The sequence below is a fragment of the Odocoileus virginianus genome, chromosome 19 (assembly GCF_023699985.2).
Source record: "Odocoileus virginianus isolate 20LAN1187 ecotype Illinois chromosome 19, Ovbor_1.2, whole genome shotgun sequence".
NCBI lineage: Eukaryota > Metazoa > Chordata > Mammalia > Artiodactyla > Cervidae > Odocoileus > Odocoileus virginianus.
In genome coordinates, this window is record NC_069692.1 from 8,595,686 (window position 1) to 8,623,424 (window position 27,739).

The 27,739-nt window shown below is 34.1% G+C and overlaps 1 protein-coding gene across 1 annotated transcript in view; it reads right to left on the reverse strand.

The window, feature by feature from the left end:
- The window catches only part of IBTK (inhibitor of Bruton tyrosine kinase), a 98,214-nt gene that overhangs the window by 14,709 nt on the left and 55,766 nt on the right, over positions 1-27,739 (reverse strand). The window contains exons 17-25 of the mRNA XM_020913943.2: positions 26,985-27,086; positions 24,369-24,486; positions 21,539-21,599; positions 14,889-15,010; positions 13,186-13,298; positions 11,103-11,251; positions 9,358-9,521; positions 8,181-8,273; positions 7,492-7,635 (exon numbers count right to left, since the gene is read on the reverse strand). Of these exons, the coding sequence (XP_020769602.2) occupies positions 7,492-7,635; positions 8,181-8,273; positions 9,358-9,521; positions 11,103-11,251; positions 13,186-13,298; positions 14,889-15,010; positions 21,539-21,599; positions 24,369-24,486; positions 26,985-27,086 (1,066 nt within the window). The remainder of the gene's footprint in view (positions 1-7,491; positions 7,636-8,180; positions 8,274-9,357; positions 9,522-11,102; positions 11,252-13,185; positions 13,299-14,888; positions 15,011-21,538; positions 21,600-24,368; positions 24,487-26,984; positions 27,087-27,739) is intronic.

The window sequence follows — 27,739 nt, forward strand, 5'->3', positions numbered from 1 at the left end:
ACTCATGGTAAAATATTTAACAGTACCTGATACACAGAAATGCTATGTAAGTCTGTACTATCCACAATTTTCACAGCACTTAACAAAATTTGCTTAAAGAGAAAAAGACGACAATGAGAACACAAATTCTGATATGAAGAAATATAGTCAATTAACAGGCATAATATCTTTCCTTCCTAAAGTCTGACTTAGAAAAACTAATCCAGAAATGTAACTTTTTAGGTATTAATCCTAAGCATCATTTTCAGAAATCCTTAATAAGTCAATATTATGAATAATATAAAAAATTTCCTAGTCAAACATTAATTTCATCTATTTTATTTCCTCAGAAAACAAAGTGAATACAAATGCTAACCAGTTAATTCCTCCCAAAACTAAATTCATACTTTGAAGAAACCATAAAATTCACACCAGAGTAAACTCATATACTATTTGGGGTTCCCCATGAAAGATTAGCAAAGCCTTCTAAAATCCTATTATCTTATCTGAACTCAGGAATTCAGTTCAGTTGCTCAGTCATGTCCGACTCTTTGCAACCCCATGGACTGTAGCACGCCAGGCTTCCCTGTCCATCACCAACCACAGGAGCTTACTCAAACTCATGTCCATCGAGTCAATGATATCATCCAACCATCTCATCCTCTGTCGTACCCTTCTCCTCCTGCCTTCAATCCTTCCCAGCACCAGGGTATTTTCAAATAAGTCAGTTCTTCGAATCAGGTGGCCAAAGTATTGGAGTTTCAGCTTCAGCATCGGTCCTTCCAATGAATATTCAAGACTGATTTCCTTTAGGATGGACTGGCTGGATCTCCCTGCAGTCTAAGGGACTCAAGAGTCTTCTCCAACACCACAGTTCAAAAGTATCCATTCTTCAGCACTCAGCTTTCTTTATGAACTCCCAACTCTCACATCCATACATGACTACTGGGAAAACAATAGCTCTGACTGGACAGATCTTAGTCAGCAAAGTAGTCTCTGCTTTTTAATGTGCTGTCTAGGTTGGTCATAGCTTTTCTTCCAAGGAGCAAGCATCTTTTAGTTTCATGGCTATAGTCACCATCTGCAGTGATTTTGGAGCCCAAGAAAATAAAGTCTCTTTTTCCATTGTTTCCCCACCTATTTGCCATGAAGTGACAGGACTGTATGCCATGATCTTAGTTTTCTGAATGTTGAGTTTTAAGCCAGCTTTTTCACTCTCCTCTCACTTTCATCAAAAGGCTCTTCAGTTCCTCTTCACTTTCTGCCATAAGGGTGGTGTCATCAGCATATCTGAGGTTATTGATATTTCTCCCGGCAATCTTGATTCCAGCTTGTGCTTCATCCAGCCTGACATTTCACATGATGTACTCTGCATATAAGTTAAATAAGCAGGAAGACAATTTACAGCCTTGACATACTCCTTTCCCAATTTGGAACCAGTCTGTTGTTCCATGTCCAGTTCTAACTGTTGCTTCTTCACCTGCGTACAGACTTCTCAGGAGGTGGGTAAGGTGGTCTGGTAGTCCCATCTCTTTCAGAATTTTCCAGTTTGTTGTGATCTACACAAAGGCTTTGGCATAGTCAATAAAGCAGAAGTAGATGTTTTTCTGGAACTCTCGCTTTTTCCATGATCCAACAGATGTTGGCAATTTGATCTCTGGTTCCTCTCCCTTTTCTAAAGCCAGCTTGAACATCTGGAAGTTCATGGTTCATGTACTGTTGAAGCCTGGCTTGGAGAATTATAGGCATCACTTTACTAATGTGTGAAATGAATCCAATTGTGTGGTAGTTTGAGCATTCTTTGGCATTGCCTTTCTTTGGGATTGGAATGAAAACTGACCGTTTCCAGTCCTGTGGCCACTGCTGAGTTTTCCAAATTTGCTGACTTATTGAGTGCAGCACTTTCACAGAATCATCTTTCAGGATTTGAAATAGCTCAACTGGAATTCCATCACCTCCACTAGCTTTGTTTGTAGTGATGCTTTCTAAGGCCCACCTGACTTCACATTCCAGGATGTCTGGCTCTAGGTGAGTGATCCCACCATTGTGGTTATCTGTGTCATGAATATCTTTTTTGTATAGTTCTTCTGTGTATTCTTGGCACCTCTTCTTAAATCTTTTGCTTCTCTTAGGTCCATACCATATCTGTCCTTTATTATGCCCATCTTTGCATGAAAGGTTCTTGTCTGAATAACTAATATATATCTGATTGACCTACCCACCAAAACACTTTTATATGCATCATCTCATTTAATCTTTACAACAATAATCCTTAAAGTATTTTCATCACAACCTAAATTTAAAAGAGCACAACCAAAGCTGAGGCCTTTGAATGACCCTCAGATCACCAGAGATAAGCAGAACTGGGATCCAAACCCAGTTATTAATGATCACAAAACTCATGCTTGGCCATCTAGTCTATCACTGGCTTCAATAAGAATCAAAATAATACTCCTTATAAAGTGCCAAAGATGACACAGATGGAAGGAAAATGATGATTCACACTTAGTTTTGTTAGTATATGAGCTAATAGGCATCTATTCATAACAAAATCAGCTGAAAGCTTCTACCAAATTTCTATCTGCTCAATAATTAAATACAACTGCTTCACATAAGGTTTTTCTTAGGAAAAAACTCACCAAAATAACTCAGTACATGCTAAAGAAATCAATCATGTGAACATATTACAAATAAAGTTATACTTTATTTATATACTAATGGTTAATATTATACAATGCTTAAGGTGCTGTTCTAAAAGTGTTTCATTAACTGTTTACTCTTCACAATACCCCTGTGAAATAGGTCCTGTTTTTAGCCTATTTATGAACAAGAAAACAGAGAAAAATTAAATAACTGATCTGACAGAGTAAGACTGGAAAGTCAAATTAAAGACTTAATCTGAATTCACACTGCTACTAGGCAATAGATCCACATTTTAAAGTTCAGGCAAGGCTGACTCCTAATTACCAGGCTTAATCACTATACTACTATGTTCACAGAAAATCATTCACCCTATGTAAAATTCTTAAATTGAATGAGATAAATTTTCTTTACAGATTTATCAGAAATATGACCTACCAAGGAATTTATGTTAAAAATATTTCTTCAAAAGGAACTTACCTGACTGACTTTATCACAAAATTTTCCCCAAAGCACATACATGTGCAGGACATTAAAAATTTAAACACAAAGAACCATGCCCCATTTCCTTACCAACTCCCTTCTCCTCCCCAAAATACACATACCTGAATGTTTCTACCGGCAATCAACGCAACTGTGCTATAAAGTACTTTGTATTATTAGTCACTAGGAACACTGCAGGCAAATACTCTGCCAAAAAAATCTGATGAATGTCTTTTGTAAGTAATTCATGTCTCTAAATACAGAAACTTCACAATCATCTGTATAAAAACCACAAGATGTCAAATTACCAAACTCTGGTAATCTGCAAACTTCTAGACGTGGTAAACAGTGTACACCCTAAAAAAAAATTATTTCTTTCATAGCTATTTATGATAACATATCCTTAAGAATCAATATAGGTAACAATGCTTATTTATAAGATATCTTATATTCACATATTAATCATGCATAGTGGCTACTTATAAATTGTCTTATATAGACTTCTTTAAATGAATTCTATTATTCTTTCCACTGATCATGCCATAATTTGAAACAGTGTCTGATGTCTGATTTCCCACAATTTTACTTTCCTAACTCAAAGGCTCTGGCTCTTTTCCATTTTAGCAGCCAGAGAAACTTAAGAAGCATTTGTAGACATTTGTAGCCACATAAAAAATTAATCAACATTTTTTTTCTCAACTAAGGAAGCTCTAAAAATTGTGCTTTAATGAGTAAAATTTCTAGCTAAAAAATTAACGAACTGAACTCAGTTTATAGGTTAGCTCAAAATGGAATTTGGAAGAAGTTACATTCATACAGCCAGGCCACAAAGATCGTGCATTCTTCCACTCAAGATGGCTGGTGAGAAATGCAGTTTTATTTCTCCAAGTAAAATAAAGGATAATGAAAACTGATCAACTCCCATATATACTTGGTATTTTCACAACAGATTTAAAAGTCAACTGGTTAGAATTTCATTGTAATGCAGAAACCAGTTATTTTTCATATTTAACATTGTCACACCTAACTGCATGCAGCAGGAGTACTGTTACATACTAGAAGTCATCATACAGACTAAGGGAAGGAATGGGTGAACAAACTAAGTAAATTCCCTATCACAACCAGAAGTAGACTTAAAGGGCTAATTTGTGATTTGCTAAAGAATTGCACATTAACCTTATTATTAAGAAGTTGATGTTTAGTTGCTAAGTTGTGTCTGACTCTTTTACAACCCCATGGACTGTATGTAGCCCACCAAGCTCCTCTGTTCTTGGGATTTCCCAGGCAAGAATACTGGAGTGGGTTGCAGTTTCCTTCTCCAGGGGATTTTCCCAACCCAGGGGTCAAAACCACACCTCCTATACTGGAGGTGGATTCTTTACTGCTGAATCACCAGGGAAGCCCGTTATTAAGATAAAAACAGAATAAAAACATCCTTTAATAATTAAGAAAAATCACATTAGATGATTTATCAGGAGATGAACATGTTCCTTTGAGAAGTAATTGAAAAAAATCACTATAGCAATGAATATATTCCATATATATAATCTGTAAATCAAATCAAATTAAAATGCTAATTTCATATTAATTTTCTACTTTTTTCAAAGCTGAGCAAACTTTAAATTCTACCAACTTTATTTAGACCAACATTTACAAGAGATATCCTCAGAAAAACAAATCTATTCCTTTTTTTCTAATATGATTTTAGTAAGGAAGAAAGTATCAAATAGTATACAAGTTGTTCCTAGACTTGGATGTTCCTAGACATGCTTTTCACAATTAATAAGAGAGCCCACCAAGTAGCCAGTATAAGGTATCAAAAAAGAACCCACATCAAGGCACTTCACTATGAAATTTAGGAACACTAGAAATAAAAAGGGGGGAGGAGGAAAAGAAACTGGTAACATATGAAGAGTTAGGAATTGGAATGGCATTAGACTTCCCAATAGAAATAAGAAAAAGGAACTCTACAAATGATTTCCAACTCCGAATTCTGTTCCCATCTGTCAGTCAAGGGTGGCGTGAATAAAAACATTTTCAAAGTTATAAGAGCTCCAAAAATGTACGTCCTATACATTCTTCATCAGAAAACTACTGGTTTTGATGTGGAGTATGCTACCTCAAATCAAAGAATAAACCAAGAAAGCAAAAAACACAGCCTCTAGGAAACGGGATTGAACACTGGAGGGAAGCAAAGGAAATCCCAGGATGACAATTAAGAGAAACTTCAAGATCACAGTATTAGGCGTGCCTGAAAAAGGCCTAGTTCAGACTAGAGAACTCAGAGTTCTAAATGAAAATGGTTCCAATAAAAAACAAAAGTCGTAAGTTAGCTGGGATGTTTCCCAGTAAGGGAATTAGTTATTCCTGGGAAAAATAAAGGCATAAAAAAGGAACCAGAATCATACGATGGTTCTGTTGTGAATCTGAACCAGTCAAAAGAGAATTTTTTTATTGGGGTTGGAATGAACTCCAGTGTTTGAAACAGATTTGAAACCAAGAGTTAGGTTAAGTCTATTAGCTGGATTTCCCAACTTGAGTGATCACTGTTTTGCCCCTTCTTTTGCTCGTTTACTTTTTGTTTTTACATAAGGAAACTGGTGGACGGCATGGCTGAAATTGTTCCTCCTAAGCCCAACGCTTCCTCAGGCTTCCCAGGTGGCACTAGTGGTAAAGAGCCTGCCAGCCAACGCAGGAAACACAGGAGACACGGGTTTGACCCCTGGGTCGGGAAGATCCCCTGGAAAGGGAATGGCAACCCACTCCAGTATTTTTGCCTGGAGAATCCCATGGACAGAGGAGCCTGGTGGGCTTCGGTCCATGGGGTCGCAGAGTCGGACACGACTGACATGACAGCAGAAAGCTTCCTCATGTGCTTAGTTAACTGGCTCAAATTGCAATATATTTAGTATCTTGAGAACTAATTTAAGAAGATTTATTCTTTTTTTTTGGTCTTTTCCATGCTTTTGTTTAGGAAAAACATTAACTCTATTTTAACAGCTACTCCATAAACCTAACAGAGGCAGTGATCAAATTACTTTTGTATATTGCCTTATCAGAAACTAGAACATGCCTTGCATGTAGAAGCTACACAACAAATACCAATGAATTGAAACATTCTATTAAACCCATTCCCTCAAGTTTTACTCTTTTCTTTTTAAATTGGGTTTTCTCATCTTTTTTTTTTCTGTGATCAAGTTTTAGATTTACTAGTGGTTCTGACATTTAGTCTTCCTGATAGCAATCAAAATAAAATGAGTTGATACTCTCCTCAAAATAATTTGCAATTAGCCTCCAACTAATAAAAATAAATGAAAAAAAAAAAACCACCAAAATAATTTGCATTTTAATTGGGAAAAAATATTCCTTCTTACAAATAGAAAAAAAGTGGCATTAGAAGCAATGAAAGGATCTCCCCATGCCCCCCCACCCCTCCCGCAATCAAGGGTAATCTCCAGTACTCTCTTCTATGCTTGTGACAGCAACAGGGTTTTTTCCTGCCCTTCACATATCCATGTATTTTTCCTCTAAAATTGGTTTCCACATATTCTATTAGTGGACTTGCCTGGTGGTATGGAAGCTGGGGATCTGCCTACCAATGCAGGGGACGCAGATTCAATCCCTGGTCCAGGAAGATTCCACATGCCACAGAGCATCTGGGCCTAAGTGCCACAACTACTGAAGCCTGCATACCCTAGAGTCTGCACGCCACAACTACTGAGCCCACATGCCACAACCAGAGAAAGCCCATGCAGACCAATGAGGACCCAGTGCAGCCAAAAATAAATAAAAATTTTTTACAAAGTCTATTATGACATTAGTTACCAAAAAAGGAGGATGGAAGGGAAGCAGGAAGTACAATCTATTTAACATATCTCAAAATTGCCATATGAACTCTTTGGAAATGATTCCTGCTAATGCTGCATTTATGGTTAAATTCTAATGGAGAAAACTATATAACACATTGTTAAGTAAATAGTCCTGCTTAAAAGTGACAATGACAAGCTATGATAACAGAGATATTCATGATACATACAGGGAATGTGCAAAGAAATTAGGGTGCTAAGAGATTTACTTTTATCAAACTTCTCCATGATATATTTTTTATAAAAAAAATGAAAAAATAATGCTCTCAAACTACTTTAGCAATAAACATTAATTAAAATACCAAGAAGAAACTTTATCTACACATATGAAAAAATTTGAAAATCATGATATACTTGTCAAAACAAACAAAAAAATAAAGCATTTCCCAAGGTCTGATTCATAACATAAAAGCTAAGGGGGAACAAAATATTTGAAAAAACAGGAGGAAAAAAAAAAACCAAAGCCAAGAACCACCTTAAAAGCTAATGTACAAAGCTTATTTTAATAAAAATTAGAGCATACCATGCATTTGCTGGCTTGGGGCTTTTTGAAGGAGCACTTAAAGCTGTTTCCATGTTATTCATTCCTGAATTATTATCTTTGGTAGTCATTGCAATCATTTTTCGTTGCTTCTGAGAAAGTTTAACTCCATGAGAAATCATTTTTCTAGAAATTAAATTAAACCAATCAGTTTTACTGCTTCTGAGAAAGTTTAATTCCATAAGAAATAATTTTGCTAGAAATTTCTGCTTAAGATTACAGGTAATTATATTGTTTTGTGTTTATTTGATGAAATTTTACTATTACTAGATCAAAATGACCACAAGTTTCAACAGTGACCATATATATATATATACATATATAATCAGTTTATACTACCAAGGATAAAATAATAGCTACAATGAGCCTTTATAATAGCGTGCATCACACTTGTATCAGAAATAGCCTATATGGATTATTTTAGAGGCCAATTTCTGGTATATAATATTATATTCCACAAGAGCTGGACTATCAACCCAACTCAATCTTTAGCACGTACGTAAGAAATAATGTTATGGAGGCTAAATTACCTATCAATAGAAAAGAACTTAGAACTAACTTTAACATCAAATGCAGAAAAATAATAGGAAAGGTCCAGTAGGTCTTTCTAATTCCTTAGGGCAAAACTATAATACAACATGTTCTTTCCTTTCTATGATTTTGTAACCAACCCCAAATTTGTCTTTGGTGTAGTTCCACATTTTTGTCTACTTTCTTCAATTTGCATGATGGTTCTGAGATCCACGACAGGAGGGCTGACAGGGCTAAAAGACATATAAAAGCTACTTTACAACCCATTCATTACTTTATACCCAAATATTACTGAAACTGTAAGTTATATATAACATCATTAATGAGAGGACAATTTAGGTCCATTTTGTCAGCTGTGGTCAACTTCAAAAAGGATAAATGAAAGCTTCTTTTATATATACATACATAAATAATAATTAAATGTATCTAAAGTCAAATGTTAAGTGATATATGTTTAATAAAGCAGTCTAACATTAATGATTAGAAGATGCTTCCAAGTGTTCCCACAATTATGTTTACTTAGGCAAAAAATTTTGAAACTACTTTCTGACTATCTTTAGATCATGAACCATCATAAACCAGGACATCATAATCTTTATTCCAACTGTGCAATAGAGCATATTTCAAATATTTACACAAATGGTCCAAATGATAACTAGTAAGGCAATTAACAGTTTTAGCCTATAATAAACCATACTAGGTAATAAAAGATGAAGAACAACCTCAATAAGCATTTTGAAAGAATACTGTATTTTAATTATATTTATTCCTTGTTTTAAAAACTGGATTTTCTAAATAAAATAAAATCATGGACAGAATATATAGGTAAGGTAAAACTACAGTATAATAGTATAACTAAATGAATATCTTCTGACAATAACTGTGAACAACAACACATTTTATGAGCTCTTAAAATACCCTTTAATGTGCTAAAGAAAAGATAAAGTAAGCCTATAAGAGACAAAATGGTCTTCCTGAGTGGGTATTTTCACTAATATACACTATTCGTTAAAAAAAAAATGGTGATGTCAAGTCACTGCGTGCATCTATGTGTTTGTTACAGAGGATTTACTAGTATTCACTAATGACACTACAAAGGCAACTATATTTTGTCTGGAAAAAAGAGCCTATTTTAGCTGGTTAGTAATTTGTATGCACTTTAGCTGATAATTTGTATGCAGTTAGATCATTTCCTCTATATTAGAAATTTGTATTAATGTTTTTAAATGTGCTCCATTAAAAATTTTCATTTGACTAAGAATGAATGATATTTTTGCCAACTAACAAGTATAGTACAGAACAAAATAAAAATCCTACCTGAAAGAGCCAGAAACCCAACTGGAAGAGCTTGTAGTATCAATTCTGTTACTGGGAATGGGCTGTGGAGCAGTTATTTTAAGTACTGGTGATTTTTCCCATGGTTTTAAATCTTCTCTAAAATATGTAGGAGGTGTACCATTAACATATGATTTAATTTTCCCCTGGAGGTAAAAAAAAAAAATTTTTTTTTAATTGAGTAGTAATAGGCACCCCTAGCACAGCAGTTTACACACAGTTGGTACTCAGCAGATACTGGTTAAACTATATTAAAGAATAAAATTTTATGACAATAATCATCTAGCACTTTTAAATGTCACACAATTCACTCTGAATATACTTAAAGGACTCTGAATAAAATGAAAGCCAAATAATATTGTCACTTCAAAAGGGATGCTAAAACTGTTGCTATTAAAAAAGGTCAAGGAAATTACTGAAATAGTTATTTCCACTGCAAGGATAGATTCTTCTACTACTGCTAGAAAGGCACTTCAACCTTTCTTTAAACCTCAAATGTCTTCCAGGCCAACCTTAGTGTAATATGAATTGTCCCCAAACTTCTACTCTACATAAAAAATTTTAATAAAATTTTGTTTTGTATCAGTCCTTGAGTCCTGAGACTCTTAATAAAGGGTTCATTTTCTAAGGTCTCACAAATTTCTAGATATTCTGATATGTTTTGTGAATGCAGAGAGATTAGAAAAAGATTATATCTGGTTAGTTAGATGTTTTCATTCCCTGTATATTAACAACTAGGAATAAAATGTTGAAATGTCTAAAATATGGCCTCCCCAGAGTTCACCAGACTAGGAATTCAGCAGCTTGGTGTCAATTATGCTAGACTAGGAGACTCCATTTCAGATTGCATTGTTGTAATTAATACCATGGAGGAAAGATATTAAACAGATTTTGCAATTCAGCTCGTTTTCAAAATCATTTTCCTTAGTTTTTGGCTGGTATTAACTGACATTCCAAAAAATAAATTTCAAGTAATCCAGCCATGAATATACGGGTGGTGCCACTGGTAAGGAATCTGCCTGCCAATGCAGGAGACACAAGAGACATGGGTTCCATTCCTGCTTCAGGAAAATCTCCGGAGTAGGAAACGGCAACCCACTCCAGTATTCTTGCCTGGAAAATTCCTAACAAAGGAGCCTGGTGGGCTACAGTCTATGGGGTTGCAAAGAGTCAGACACAACTGAGCAACTACACATACACATATATTTCAACTGCCTATACAGTACTGCTATACTTTACATCAATATTATATTTAATGTAGAAAGATTAGAAATATAACATCATAAACAGCTCAACAGTGCCAATAAAATCTTTAAGAGTAGAAACATGAGGCAAACATGAGAAAATTAATACTACATGACATGTATTATGTCACTAGTTTTATATATATATATTTTTTATAAACCAGTTAGAGGAGTGTTTTAGAGTAAAACACTTGTAAAAAAGCCCAGTAAAAAAATGCTGGGTTCTTAGTAGCTCAGCTGGTAAAGAATCTGCTGACAATGCAGGAGACGCCGGTTCAATTCCAGGTCAGGAAGATCCACTGGAGAAGGGAAAAGTTACAAACTCCAGTATTCTGGCCTGCAGAATTCCACTGTATAGTCCATGGGGTCGCAGAGTCAGACACAACTGAGCGACTTTCACTTTAGAGTAAAAACAATGAAAAGACTAAACCGTCTCTAGACTAGAATTTGAAGAAAATAGTGCATTAAAAAACAAAGACAAACCTCAGACTTATCTGAATGAAATCCTGTTGTAAAGTCAGGAGACTGTAAATCTCTAGGACTACCCACTCCTGCATAGCTTCCTTCAGAGTCTGATGTCAATAGTTCTGGAAGAGACTCCACAGAATTGGTCTTACCAGACTTTAACAATCCTAAAAGGTAAAAAGTTTTCAAACATTTAAACACATATACATTAAACATATATGAATTACATTTAAAGAACCAAATAATTTAATGAAGTAAGAAAATTGAAATGGAGGTTTTAAAACAAGTTTCATTCATTTCAATTACATATCAACTATGAGGAAGATTGTTATTTGGTATCTAATGTAAGAAGTGACTCAGAATATTTTCCCCCATAAAGATAAAAAAGGAAGACAAAAATAAGTAAATGCTACTCTTTTTTATAAAAAAGAATATATTTACTAGTGGAATGTTTCCAAAGGTTAATTATAAATTAATCTAATAAATAATGTCTTCTAACTTTAAGGGTCAACACAAAAATTAAGCTGTCACACAACCATCCTTGATGAAATTAGCCTCATACTCAAAATTTCTTCAAGAATAGGTCTTTTTTTTTTGGCCCCTATTAAATTTAACCTTTCAATCATTATTTGCTTTGGCCACAGAAAGAGTAGTATAGCAGGAAAAATACCAAAGGGAAATCAAGAAAATAAATTCTACTTCTGTCTATTACTACCTGAAATCACGTTACAGTTTTCTGACCTTGCTTCAAGTTTAAAGGAAGGGGCATAAATTAGTTCACTACTAATGTCTCTTCCAACTCTCAAATGCTATGACTCTAACACATGTGCTAACAATAACATCATTTAAAACAAACCAAATGTCTGCTTTTTCCATAAACCTTTTAGGTATTTGGAAAATCACTAGTTCCATGATTATCTATCCATTTAAATACCTTCTCATCAATGTACCTATGCTTCCTTCTAAGGATGTGAGGTAATTCATGTAACACAGAGAATGAAAAATCACAGAATTTTAAACTTGAAAAGGTCCTAAAATAGGAATCAAGATATGTAGTAAATGAGAAAGACCTTTATATTAGCTATCTTTTAAAATATATTTTATATTACCTAAAGCAATTATTCTTCACATTATTTATCAAGCATGTCAAATACCTCATTTGTACTTAAGTTGTTTGTATAAAGCTGATTGACTATGAAAGAAAATACTGTGGATAGAAATTGCACCAGTTTGTCTTACTGCTATAGATACACCTACTATTCCTTGAAGCCATATTGTAGTGTCATTATTTGTTTACACTTCAAAGTTTTATCTAAAGAAACTTAAAATTTAGGTAGTTTAATTTAGATCTAATCAGATGAATCTACAATATAGGGTAGTCTATACCACCACTGGCCTTAACTTCTGAAAACAGAACAAAACGTTGTGAGGGGGTGCTACTCTAGTGTAAAAACACTAAAAAAACAATAAGCAAAGGCAATGTCAATCTTAGTAAGACATCAGATTTTCTTTTACATTAAAACAAAAAAGGCTATAAAAACATTTTTGGACAAGTAGGGAAATTTGAGTGTAGACTGTAACACTAGACAGTATTATGAATTAATATCTTCCAAAGTCTGACCCTCTCCCACCCATCTCCTATCTGCAGAGATCTGATATGGCTGAACTAAGGGGAACTGTGTGCATAAGATATGTGCAATCTTTCTACTGTCTCTAGGCTTGAAACACTGCCCTGTTCTCTTACCACGTCAACCTGCCTCCTCTTCTTAACTAACCTCTTTACTCTGCAAGAGCCAGCTCAGCTATCGCTGTCCTCTAACAGACGTGTCCTCTAACAGACGTGTCCTCTAATAGACGTGTCCTCTAACAAACCTTCTCAGGCTGCTTTGGGTGCCTCTCTTGTTCTCACAGAGCAGGTATCAGAGTACTTAACCACAACACACACCATTTTCTGTGGCCTCCCTAAGACAAGGATTATCTGTTTCTGTAGGCCCAGCAAATGGCATGTATTGGCATTCAACACATGTTAAATGAATTAGATAAGGAATAGAGTCGTGAAAGATTACATCAGAAAATACACCCTCAAATAGGTTCCACTAACCTGCAGATGGCGGACTCTGAATAATATCTGAAAGATTATAACCTCCAGAACTATCTGACCGTTTACGTGGCTTCTTTTTCGCTTTTGTTTTTGTCTTCTTGAACATACTTTCCCTAGGAAAAAAGCAAACATAAAAGTCATTTTTAAAAAGTTAAGTTAGAGGTAAAACAGAACAATGAAATTTTGAGCAATGGAATACAGCATTTTGATCAAACAGAAAACACAGAAGAATACACATGCTCTAGAGTCCCCTTTATCTATGTGGCCCAGAGTTCCACTAAACTTCAATGCGATACTATCACACTGTAACTAGTATTTCTGTGAAAGTCAGAAACAAGGTGGTATATATGAAAATACTTGAGAAGTAAAATACTGTACATGCTCACATACAAACTATTATAATCTATGATCTGGAACTAGAAATATTTGGTGATAATTTTTAAAGCATTTCATGGGATGCTGTAAGCATTATTAACCAGGAAAGGGAAAATAACACTATCTATGAGGACTACAAGTATCTTATCTCATCTAAAAATAACAAATCTCATTATATAATTTATCCCCAGTTAACACAGGTCAGCTATGAATACTATTATTTTGTAAAGTATAATATACTTAAGTCAGTGTTAATTTTATGATCACTTTTAATGTGGTAACACATCATACATCCAAGTCAGACATTTATAAATATCAAGTAGCCTGACAGGTACCATCAAACTCCAGAAAAGAGGTTAAAAAAAATTCCTGGAACCAAGAGGAACTTTTCAGAGAGCAACATAATTGATTATTATACACTTACATATATATATACACTCATATGTAGTAAATTACTTGAACATCCCAAAATTTTAACAGGTCATTTACCAAGTAAAGGGAAAGTAATTCTATAACCAGCTGGTAAACTAACCTAAAACACAGGGTGGAAATTCTAAACCTGACTTGTCAAACAGTCAACAGGGAGATTATGTAGAACCTGGGATATTTTATCAGAGGACTCCCAAATGCCAGGCTTTATAGGTTGTATCTCTTGAACTAGTAGGGTTCTCTATACTGGGGGATCCAGAGGAATGGCTGATGAATCCCCTTGGTTCACCCTCCCCAGAAGGCAAACCTTTTCTCTTCTATCAAGATGGAGGTGAGGCACTTATTTGGTTCAGGAATAGATCAATGCTTTTAGAAAAATTCTCAAACAATGCTCTTTTTGAAATCCAACCAGGTACACTAGTCTTCATAAACCTAGTACCTCTAATTCTTAAGCCTGTCAAGAATTCTGTTTTGTCTTTTCTGTTCTAAGTCACTATTGCTCAACAACCACTTTCTAACTTCCAAAACATTAACGTCTCCTGACCGACATTCACTCCTTTCCTGTTCCCTCTACTCTAACACAACATGCCTTTTTCATTTCTTTACTATGCTCTCTGCAGGGTTTGGAAAGGTACTAAGATAACTGTACTTATTCAACCCAACATATTAAACTGGAAGGCTATATTCCTTTTATGCTTATGCTTAATTTTGTTATATCTACAAATATTAATTATGCAGTCATATCAAGACTAAGAATGAACATAAATACCTATTTTCTACGTTTTCACATTTTCTTTCAGTGGCAGTACAAAAGTGCCAACAGTGTCCAAGACTGGAAATGGGGGAAGGAGAAAAGAAACGGGAAAAAAAAAAAAAAAAAACCCAAATCTAAAGCTTACGAGTAATTCTGTTCCATATTTACTTCTTCTTTCAAAAAGATATCTCCATCTTCTACATCCAAATAGCTAATATCTGGTCCATCTTGATATGGTGTAATGACTCTTCTCTCCATTGCTGGAATCTATAAGAAAAAAGATGTTACTTTTTCTTATGAATTCTACTAAATGTGTAGAGGAATTACATCACCTACCTTTCTCTTGCCCCTTCAATCTACAACCAGTAAAACAGCCAGAGCTCAAGAAGGTGCTTCTGTCCAACACTAGGACATCAGAGATTTCCACACATCTGCACGTCTAAAGGTGCAGGCTGGAACACACAGAGGAAGGAGGCAGAACCACCAAGAGTGGAGTCTGTGCCTGCAATCCTGGGCCTCTCACCATGGCAGCTGAGTCTACAGCTTCAGAGAATCAAGAAGCAGCAGGCAAGGCGGTACACACGTCTCTAGTCTCCTGAAAGGAGTGGTGGTGCTCACAACCCCAGGTCACTGGGTAGCAGTGGCAGTGGGCCCTGGAACCCAGCCCTCTACCCCCACCTCCCACAGTGGCGGAGCCCAGAAACCTTACACAACACCAGACACAGTAGAGACACCTGTGAAACTGCTCCAGCACTCTCATGCTCCTCCTCCCCCCATGCAGAGGAGACCGTCACTCAAAGAATCCCAGACGCTGGGGAAGGGCCCCACATCCCACTGACGACTGCAGCTCTGGCAGAAGAAAGGCAGCAAGGATCAGGGAGGCACAGAAGGAACAGACAAGGCACTGACACACTTCTCACCGAGCCAGTGGAAGCCGGAAAAGTGCCAACAAGAAAATACAATCGGACGCAACCAGGGAAGAAACCAAAATCTTGTGTCAGAACGCCACCTACTGGGAAACAAGAGTAAGGACTCCAACTTCCAACCTATCACCAACCTCAAATGCACCTGCAGAGGAATCACTCATCAAGCACCGTGTACAACCACAGTAACACTGTATCACAAAAGAGAAAATAATTCTCCAGAAACCAAACTGAATCACAGAGTGTTTCAATATAACTGAAATATAATTCAAGATAGCTGTTAACTCAAGGAGCTACAAGAAAAGTCAAAAAGGTGGTTTAATGAGCTCAAGAATAAAATTAATGAACAGAAGAAATCCTTTACCAAAGAGATAGAAACTCTAAAAAAAGAACCAAACAAACACTGGAACTGAGGAATCTAACAAATGACATAAAGAATGCATTAGAAAGAAATAGAAATAGAGTTAATATATGGAAGAATTAGCAAGCTCAAAGATAGAAATCTTGAAATGATACAAGTATAAGAAAAAGAAGGAACAAAATATTAAAAAATGAGGAAATTCCTCAAGACCTATCTCTTTTAGGAAGGATGACACTAAGGTAATCAGTAACCCAAAAGGAGAAGAGAGGGAGAAGTCAGCAGAGTGTTTATTTAAAGAAATAACAGCTGAGAAAGTCCCAAATCTGGGGAAGGAACTGGATATACAAGTACATGAAATTACCTCATACAAAATGACCTTCTCCAAGACAAGTAATAAATAATAAGATTGCTAAGAGTCAATAGCAAAGATTTTTAAAGGCAGGCAGTGTAAAAAGGACAGTGGCCTATAAAGAAACCTCCACTAGGCTATCAACAGATGTCTCAGCAGAAACTCTACAGGCCAGGAGGGAGTGAAATGACAGTCTCAGCATATTAAAAGATTAAAAACTGTGAGCCACAAATATTCTATCTGGGAAAGATATCATTTAAATATGACAAAGGCTTTCTCCAACAAACAAGCTGAGGGAGTTCATCAACATTAGACCTGTGTAACAAGACATGTTGAAAGCAGTACTTTAATAGAGAAAAAAGTAAATAAAACTTTGAGCAAAATGATAAATAGAACCAGGAAACTGTAGAGCATAAAGGTTAAACAGAGGAAAAAAAGAAGAAGAACTATAAGCCACTCCTGTTTGGTAGCAAACTCACAACATAAAAAGGGATAATTTGAGAAAACAAAAACATAAAAGGGGATAAGAAAAACTGAACAGGTAAAGGAAGGTAACCAGCATAAAAAAGATTTTTTCTATGAGCTGTTTTTTTTACAAAGCTCAGGACAACCACAAAACTTTATCCTACAAAGCAGAGATATGAAACATAAAAAAAGAAAACACTGAGAAAAAGACCAAAGAAACCTCCACACCAAAATGACAAAAACACAAGGAAAAAGAAACAACAGAAATGTCAAGCAACAAAAAACAAAACATAAAATGTCAGGACCAAGTCCTCATCTATCAATAATCACTCTAAATGCAACGGACTGAATTCATGAATCAGAAGACAGAGACTGGGTGAAAGCACCAAAAAACAAGACTAGCTCTGTGCTACCTCCCGCAGGCACACCTCAGCTGTGAGGAGAAACACAAGCTCAGAGTGAAGAGATGGGCTACTATACTCCAAGCAAATGGCAGCAAAAAAGAAGCAGGTACAGCCATCCTCACACCAGATAAACAGACTTCAAGCCGAAAAATGTAACAGACAAAAAATGGTCAGCATACAGTTATAAAGAGGACAACTCATCAAGAAGACATTGAAGTTACTAATGTATGTGTACCTAACCTAAGAACTATAAAATATGTAAAACAACTATTAACCAGCCCAAAGGGAGAGAAATGACAGCGACAAAATAATTGTAGGGAGTATTTACCACCCACTTAAATCAAGAGATGGGCTTCCCTGTGGCTCAGCTGGTAAAGAATCCACCTGCAATGTGGGAAACCTAGGTTCGATCCCTGGTCTCCCTGGAAGATCCCCTGGAGAAGGGCAAGGCTACCCACTCTGGTATTCTGGCCTGGAGAATTCCATAGACTGTATAGTCCATGAGGTCACAAAGAGCCAGACACATCTAAGCGATTTTCACATATACATAAACAGATAGATCAATCTAGAAGGAAAGTCTACAAGGGAACAGTGGCCTTAACTGAAACATCAGACCGAATATATTTGACAGATCAAATTTGAACAGAACATTCCATCCAAATGAAGCAGAATATACATTCTTCTCAAATGCTCATGAAACTTTCTCAAGGATAAGCTGTATGTTGGGACACAAAAAAGTCTCAACAGATTTAAGAAACCCAAAATCCTATCAAATATCTTTTCTGATTACAATGGTATAAGAAAATAGAAATTAAGAACAAGAACGATAGAAAAATCACAAATATGTAAAAAACAACATGCTATGGAACAACTGGGTTACTGAAGAAATCAAAGGAGAAACAATCCTACCAGAGGACAAATGAAAATATGATATACCAAAATCTATGGAAAACAGCAAAAGCAGTATGAAGGGTTTGTAGCGATAAAGGCTTACCTCAAAAAACAAGAAAAACTTATACCTAGAGGTACTAGAAAAAGAACAAATGAAGACCAAAGGAAATAAAGACCTAGCAGAAGGAAGGAAACAGGAAGAGAGGACAGTAGAAAAGATAAAGTAAGAGTTGATTCTTTGAAAAGATAATAAAATTGACAAATCATTAGCTAGACAAAGAAAAAAGAGAAGGCCTGATAAATAAAATAAAAAATGAAAGAAAAAAATGATACCAAGAAATGTAAAAGAATATACGAGAATACAAAAATTGGAAAACCAAGAAGAAATGGACAAATTCTTAGAATAATAAAACATTCCAAGACTGAATCATGAAGAGACAGAAAATCTGAATAGGTGAATCATGAATACAGAGATTGAGACAGTAATCAAAAAGCACCTAAAAAACAGAGATCCAGGACCAGACTGCTTCACAGGTGAATTCTACAAAATAGTCAAAGATTTAATACCTATCTTAAAACTCTTTCAATGAACTGAAAAGGAGGGAATGCTTGCTAACTTCTTTTATAAAGCCAGTATCACCCTGATACCAAAACCAGACAAAGACAACATAGAGAAAGAAAATCACATGCCCATATCTCTACTGAACAGATACAAAAATCCTCAAAAAATATTAGCAACCTGAATTGAATAATACATCAAAAGAATTATACAGCATGATCAAATGGGATTTATACCAGGGATGTAAGAATGGTTAACATCCTCAAATCAATCAATGTGATATACCACATTAACAAAATAAAGCATAAAAATCATGAGATCTTCTCAATAGATGCAGAAAAAGCATGTGACAAAATTCAACACCCATTTAGAATAAAAATTCTCAAGAAAGTGGTTATAATATACGAAAAATCCACAACTAACATACCCAATGGCAAAGTATTAAAAGCTATCCTCTAACATCAGGAATAAGACAAGGATGCTGACTCACCACTCTTATTCAACACAGTATTAGAAGTGCTAGCCAGAGCAATTAGGCAATAAAAAATAAAAGACATCCAAATTGAAAGAAAGAAGTAAAACTGTCACTATTTGCAGATGACATGATTTTACACATACATAGATACACTACACATTCCACCAAAAACCTGTTAGAAATAACAAATGAATACAGCAAAGCAAAGGATACAAAACCAACATACAAAACCCTGTTGCATTTCTATACACTAAGAATAAGCTATCAAAAAGAGAAATTAAGAAAACAATCACATTTACAATCACAACAAAATACAACACCTAAGAAAAGATTTAAACAGGAAGGTGAAAGATTGAAAACATTGAAACATTGAAAACTCTAAGACACTGTCAGAAGAAATTCAAGAAAATACAAATAAACGGAAAGATATTCCAGTCTCATGGAACGGAAAAATTACCATATTACAGTCCAACTCAATAAAATCCCTATCAAAATCCCAAGAACATTTTACACAAAAAATTCTAAAATTTACATGGAACCAAAACAGATGCTGAATAGTCAAAGCAACACTGATTAAAAAGAACAAAGCTGGAGGTATCACACACCCTGATTTCAAACTATATTACAAAACCATAGTAATCAAAACAGCATGGTATTGGCAGAAAAATAAATACAAAGATCTCCAAACAGAATTAAAGCTCAGAAATAAACACTTGCATATATGGACAATTAATTTACAACAAAGGAGCAAATATACAATGGAGAAAGGACAATCTCCAATAAATAGTGCTAGGAAAACTGGACAGCCACATGTAAAACAAATTAAACTAGACCACTATCACACCACAGACAAAAATTAATTCACAGCAGATTAAAGGCTTTAGTGTAAGACCTGAAACTGTAACACTCCTAAAAAAGAAAACATAGGTGGCATGCACTTTGATATGAGTCTTGCAGTATCTTTTTATTTTCTCAGTCAAGGAAAACAAAAACAAACATAAATTAGATTACATCAAACTAATTTCTACAGAGCAAAAGAAATCATCAAATGGGAAGAGAGATTTGCAAATGATATATCAAAAAACAACTTATATATATGAACTCAATGATATATTTAACAACAAAAAACTGTCTGATCAAAAAATGGACAGGAGTTGAATACATATTTTTCCAAAGAAGACATACAGATGGCCAATAAGCATATGGAAAGATGTTCAGCATCACTAATTATTAGGAAAATGCAAATCAAGACCACACTGAGATATCACCGTACACCTATCAGAAAGCTAGGGTCAAAATGACAACACAATATCCTGTGTTGGCAAGGACATGGAGGAAAGGGAACTCTTGTACACTGTTAGTGAGATTTTAAATTGGTATAGTCACTAGAGAAGACAGGATGGAGATTCCTAAAAAAATTAAGAACAGACTACCATATTACAGCCAGGTATTGCACTTCTGGGTATTCATCCAAAGAATACAAAAACACTTATTTGTAAAGATACATACTCCCCTTTGTTCACTGCAACATTATTTACAGTAGCCAAGATATGGAAGCACTGTATGTGCCCATCAAGGGATGAAGAGATAAAGAACCTGTGTTATATGCATTTGCATATACAAATACACACACACACATATATATACATAAAATGGGATACTACTCAACCATGAAAAAAGATGTAATCTTGCCATTTGCAACAACATAGACCATGAAGGTATTATGCTAAGTGAAATAAGTCAGATGGAGATAGACAAATATTGCATGATTTCACTCATAGATGGAATATAAAACACTAATAAATAAAAACAAAATAAATGAATAAACTAAACCCCAAAATTCCCTTTGTAAGGAGAACAGAGTGTGGTTATGGAAGGGAAAAGCAGGTGGTGAAACAGGTAAAAGGGATCAACCATATGCTGACAGACAGAAGTTAAATTTTTGGTTGGAAGCAACCTGCAGGGTATACGGAAACAGAAATATAATGCTGTACCCATGAAACTTATACAGTATTATAAATCAACATCACCTCAATAAAAATAAATAAAACCATTAAAAGCCCATGTTTTTATAATTTCCAGATCTTTGCTAAATAAAAAATAACAAAAAAACAGACAAAAAATAACAAGACCCTGAAGCTTTCCATAAAGTCCATTTATAAAGGAATTTAAATAGATATTACTTTTATCATTGAATATCTTTAATTCTGATTATCAGGTTTGCCTGTACAGTGGGTACCTAAGTCTCATGACCTCATTTTTAAAAGATCCTAATGAATCAGAATTCATTAGGAATTTGTTCTACTGAGAAGTTGGGCCAAATATACTGCTTTACTTGATACTGTAACTGAAAAAAAATAAACCTTACCATTTTCCGGTAAAACACAGAAAGGTCCTTCAAAACACCATCACTTAAAACATCAAGAGATCTAAAAAATAAATTATAAAATTCTATCTTAAGACTCAAGTAATTTAATACGTGGTAAGATTTTCAAATATATAGAGACATTTTATATAGTTGAATAAGTAACATTTTTTTTTTACTATGTCAGCAGCAACAAATTCTTTTTGGAAGTATGTGTGATTATATATTTCAAATATACAGCAAACAGACAAACATACTGAATAAAACTCAAGCAACTCTTACAAATAATAGAAAAATATTTTCTATCATAATAAAGTATAAATTTTCAACTTTCATTTCCACAAATTAAAATCCTTAAAGAGTAATAATTAATATAGTTATAATATATAATTATATGTAATATATAATCATATGTAATATATAATTAATTATAATCCTACAAAAGAGTATTATATTGATAGAACAATGGCCTATCAGGTACCTGAATTCTATCTGAATTATCACTGTTTCTAATCATCTACCTTATCTTGAGCAACTCACTGCATCTCTCTAGGTTTTAAGATCTTCATATATAAAATGACATTTGGACTAGTTCAACTGAATTCAAAGAGATTTCAAGGAATTTTACTGATACTTTGAGGCATCAGTAAAAATTTAAATCAGTTTTCATTCTAAAGTATACTTCAAACTTTTTTACAACTAAAAATGAAACATGGAGAAGGAAATGGCAACCCACTCCAGTATTCTTAACTAGAGAATCCCATGGACAGAGGAGCCTGGTGGGCTACAGTCCATGGGATCGCAAAGAGTCAGACATGACTTAGCAACTAAACAACAATAAGCAACAAGCATATTCAAATCTGTACCATACCAGTTTTTTTAGCATTTAAAGATAATTAACTTGTAATGCTACATCAATTTACATGCAGCTCCCCTTTCTTAACATCTATTTGCATATTTATTTACACTTTCGAAAAACACATATTTGACTAGAAATGTTTACATTTATACAAACAAATCTTTATTTTAATGAAACTTATGCAAGTCTACTTATGTAAAATTATTCAACACAGCACATGTGCCACCCTTAATACTTCAGCTGGCAAATTTGTCACAACATAATAATTGAAAAACAGTAGTGTGACACATCATTTCCCACATTTTTTTTTTCATATTTTAGATATGGTGTTCATTTCACACTGTGGTTGATTCTTATCTGACATATTAAATGAGCTTAATTTGGCAATAATGAAAAAAATTTCTATGATTAGAATTAATAATGTCAGCAAAAATAAATGAATTTGTTTGAAACCTTTGTTCCGACACTAAACTACCAGAGGCATTTTAAATGACATTGTCTAACATCCCATACTATTAATTTGTATTTAGAAAGCATTTTGCACCAAGTAACAAAGATTAAACAACCATAAGAATTTCTTCTAAATAGACCCTAAATGTCAATTATTAAGAATCTCTTAGTGATTCACCTTTATAAAAAAGTAGAAAACTTTTATTTCAAACATGTTTTGAAATTAGTTTTATTAAAAATCATCCTGACTTTGAAAAGTTAGTTATCAAACAACTGTTACCACTTCTAATTATATGAATCAAGGTTTTTCTTGATTATTTGCAAAAAAAAGTTTCATGGGCTTTTTCTCATCCTCACATGAGGATATAAAAAATCTACTTTATAAGGTTTTCATAAAAATTATGAGAATCCATACAACACCTCTAGAATGCTGCCTGGCACATGGTAGTATTATTATTATTATCACTATTATTATGTAACTATTATTATATTGCTACTATTAGTTATTATTAATAACTACTTTTATGGCAATAAATGTTACCTATTATTACAATTAAAACAAAATACAGAATTATACTGGATACTGACTTTAAAAATGCAACTGACACCAAAAACTCTAATCTGAAATTTCTGTATTCACCAAAAAGACTCATCTTCTTATCACTGATTTTATAGTGAATAAGTGTAATAACATCTTGACCATACACTAAAAAATGAATCTGTAAATTTATTTCATTAAAAAATTCCACTGCTAAAATAGTTGAAAAGAATGGGATTAAATTTCCTAAGATTCTTCTAATTCTAACATGTCTATGACTCCTAAATCATTAGCATTTATCAAATTCCTTTCATCCAGGTAAACAACAATATAACGTGAAATATTAGCTTATAACATAGGATATAATGTTTAACTTGTAACATGTGTCATTTTTCATAATGAATATTCCATTACCATCAAAGCTTGCACACATGTACCAGCTTTTAATAAACCAGACCAACTAAATTTTTCAGGCCATCTGCTGCACACTAAGTTTGACCAAAGAATCAATACGTAGTATAGGGAACATCTTAGAATAAATACAAAGAGAAAATAGAAATCAACCCATAACAAATTATATGCATAAATATATCTGAAGTAATTAAGTGCTGGCTTAATTAGTATTACAGATAGTTTCCAAAAGCCAGGTAACAACTACATAGTTACAAATTAGCCTAAATAAGCAGAAAGATATGAATATATATACAAATATATTTGTGATAATATTGTCCCACAACCTTCCAATCAGAATGTAAGCTCCTATAACACTGAGGGCAAGGATATTGTCCATTTGTTCACTGTAGTATTATAGCAATGGCTGGCATATGTTAAGCATCCAAATACTGATGAAATGATTAAATGTCTTACATTTTCACTTTTTCTACCAAGTTAGGATTTATTGTTATTCACTTTCAAATTACTAACATATTTGCTATTATATATAAATAAGTGCTTTTGCAACAGTCTGTATATAATACTCAGCCTACCTTGCTTCAAGTAAAGCTGCCATATTCAGTCCAATAAACTGTAAACAAGAGAGTTTCAACTGTTCAGCATTATACATTGCTGCAAATTCCAGCAGCATAGCAGCATTCTTAAGGGTAACTACAAAGGAAGAAAAGATCTATAAAACAAGATGAAAGACATTTTAACTATAGCAAATGAAACATACAATTATTTCTTAACATGTCAGGTTTGAACATTTAGAAGAAAGAAAACTGAAAGTACTGTCCTGCCAAAAAAAAGTTATACTAGGGCAAATATAGAATCTATTTTTCAACCCGATAAGCCAAAGTAATTTTAAATGATTCATTATGAGGAAAAATAAACACACACAAAATTTTAAGCAAAAGAAAAGAGAAAAGGTGCATTACAGTGTCATCTAAAAGTAAACACCTAAGAACTGACAATCTTCCATCTAAACTTTTTGGAGTATTTTTAACTTTCACTGATAAACAACACTCCTTTTCATTTACATATCACAGAATAGTTATTTCCTCTTCTATAAAACTAAAAAGATATATTTATGACTAAGAGAAAGGGAAGAAATCATTCTATAAAATATATTTATGTTAAATCAACTATCAGATTTTATGTGAATATATTTATATATATAAACACAAACTATATATTCAGAAAATAAGTACATTTAAATATTAACTATATTATCATTCACGCCAGTGCACAATCTGGCGTACTGCACAAAAGATGCTAGATTTTGTTATAATCCTTGTAACTGTATATATGAAGTGTGTTTTACTGGAGACTGTCCAAGAATATTCTGCTTACCTAACATGTAACTTGGCTTCTGAAATCCCCTTTCTTTATTTACTCTGGTCCCAGCCAACAGAGAAACGCAACTATTTTCTACACCTGGCTTCCTCCATTTTCTTTCTCTTTCTCTCTTGTAACTCAGTCAAAAGTTATATGCAGACAATAATGATCTCTGCCTCACTCTGGACTAACCCAAAGTCTCAACTAATGATGAATCCAAAGTCTCCCATTTCACAGAAATAAAAATGAATCATATAAAAACTTTATAAAGAGTTGTTCAGCTGGTTTCAAGGACTGCCCAATAAACAGACACCAAAGTTCTGTTGAATCCTTCTCTTGCTAGATTCTAAGATGATCAAGAAATTCATCTGTAACAGGGGCAACTGTGCAGCAGGAGCCAAGAAAGAATATCCAAAGGATAAAAGGACAGTCGACCGAACAACTGAAAATATCCTCAATTTGTATATTTTATACCTACTGCATGTTGTGTCCTTTAATATAGAGCTGGTCCTCCATACCAGCAAGTTCCACACACAGAGGACCAGCTGTATTCACTGTATTAATACTATAATATTTTACATGAGGGACCTGAGCATCCACAGATTTTGATGTCTGCAGAGGCTCCTGGAGTCAATCCCTGTGACACAGAGAGACAACTGTATTTCTTTTTTCTGGTTTTAAGATCATAGCTGTTGCTCTCTTTTTGATAACCAAGAAGAATATACTCCACAGAGCTCAAGTGAGTAAATAAGATACCTGAGCTAAGATAAACTATTAGCAAGCACAAATCAGAAAAATCTAACAGGAAATCTCTTCACACTTCCTTAAGAGGCAAAGAAGGAGAACAAGGATAAGACTAGAAAGCCAAGAAACTTTTGTTATCAGGCTAAGGAAATTTAACGATTATCTCAGAGGAAGCAATTAAAAACATATGAATAGGAGAAGACACTAACCACTTCCTATAGGAAGATTAAAGAAAGAGAAGTCAGAAGAGAGAAAGAGGACTTAAAAGACTACTATGACACTACACAGAAGGGACAAGTAACAGTGATCAACTAGCATAGTGACAGGAAAAAAAAAGGTGGGGGAAATGTGATCAACATAGTTAAGAGACTGATCAGTTTTGACAGCTGCAATTTGGATGTAAGGCACAAAATAATAAAAAAATAACTTTGGTTTTCAAAGTTCAGTGTTAGGATGACAGTCCTGCAAATAACTGAAAATAATAAGCAGAAAGAGAAGTAAGAGCTTCAGAAAAATAGATACTTTTGTACTTTTGATCAAATACATTGATGGGATGGTTACATAAAAATTCCAGCAAATATAATTCTCTGGCAGTCCACGGGTTTGAACTCTGTACTTGCACAGCCAAGGACACAAGTTCATCCCTGATGGGGAAATAAGACCCCATAAGCTGTACAATGTGGCTTAAAAAAAAAGAAATTCCAAAAAAAAAAAAGAAATTCCAGTAAATAACAGGGTAGTTAAGTGTAGACTTACAGACCAGGGCAAGTGCAAAGAATTTCCACTTTCAAACTCTCATCCTTCAGGTTGCAAAATAATTTCATGCCATCTTTATTATTCAACTTTTATGATATTTCAAAAAAAATTAAGATTTCAATTATAAGATTTACATGTATTCACATATTAATATCTCTGAAATAAGGATGTACTTACAAATGATGACAAGAAATAATTTTAACTGTCTTGACATTTTTCATGATATAAAAACAGGCATTTTACTTAAACTGCATCATCAAGTCAATAAAATACCATAAATCCTGAATCAACCTGAGAAAACACTAAGATTCTAATTCAAAATTACTCACGTTTTTCAGTTAATGCTACTTCACAAATTTCTTTCAGTCGAGATATGAGAAGCTGATCAGCCACCACAAGAACACTACAAACAAAATCCACATTTTGAGATTCTGGGGGAGAAAAAAAAAAGTGTCACTCATACTATTTTGTAAACATTATACCTAGGGAAAAAGTCCAAGTAATTAAGATACTACAAAACACTACAAAAGAGAGGTAAGATGATTCGTTTCTAAATGTTGAAACTGTAAGTATGATAAAATATTTCTATCTCATAGGTAGAAAACTGTTAAAAAAAAAACAAAAAACACAAAACCATCAAAATGCCCTGGTTTACATTAGGACCATAAAATGGGCAACTTGAGGAGATCTCTTTTAGTCTAAAGGGCTAGAATGCCTGCCTTATTTAAAATCAACCATTATTGTTACAAAAACTAATAGGGGGGAAAGTCAATTCTCATCATCAAAGATAATATACAGGTATATGTTAAAACATACACACACACACACATACAGCAAGGGACGGCGGAGGTGAATAAAGCTCTTAGGCTTATTTAAAATGAAACTGGTCATCTAAGAGTACTTTTAAACTATAGAGAAGTTCCTTAATTTAACATAACCTTGGTCCAGTGTACTGTTTATGACCTTAAGCAATGCCCCCAAGTCATTGCCAGAATAGTAATATAAATAGAAAAAAAAAAAAAAACACCATAGGAAGAAAAAAATGGTTAAAAAGAAAAAAATTAAAGTAGAAAAAACATTAAAT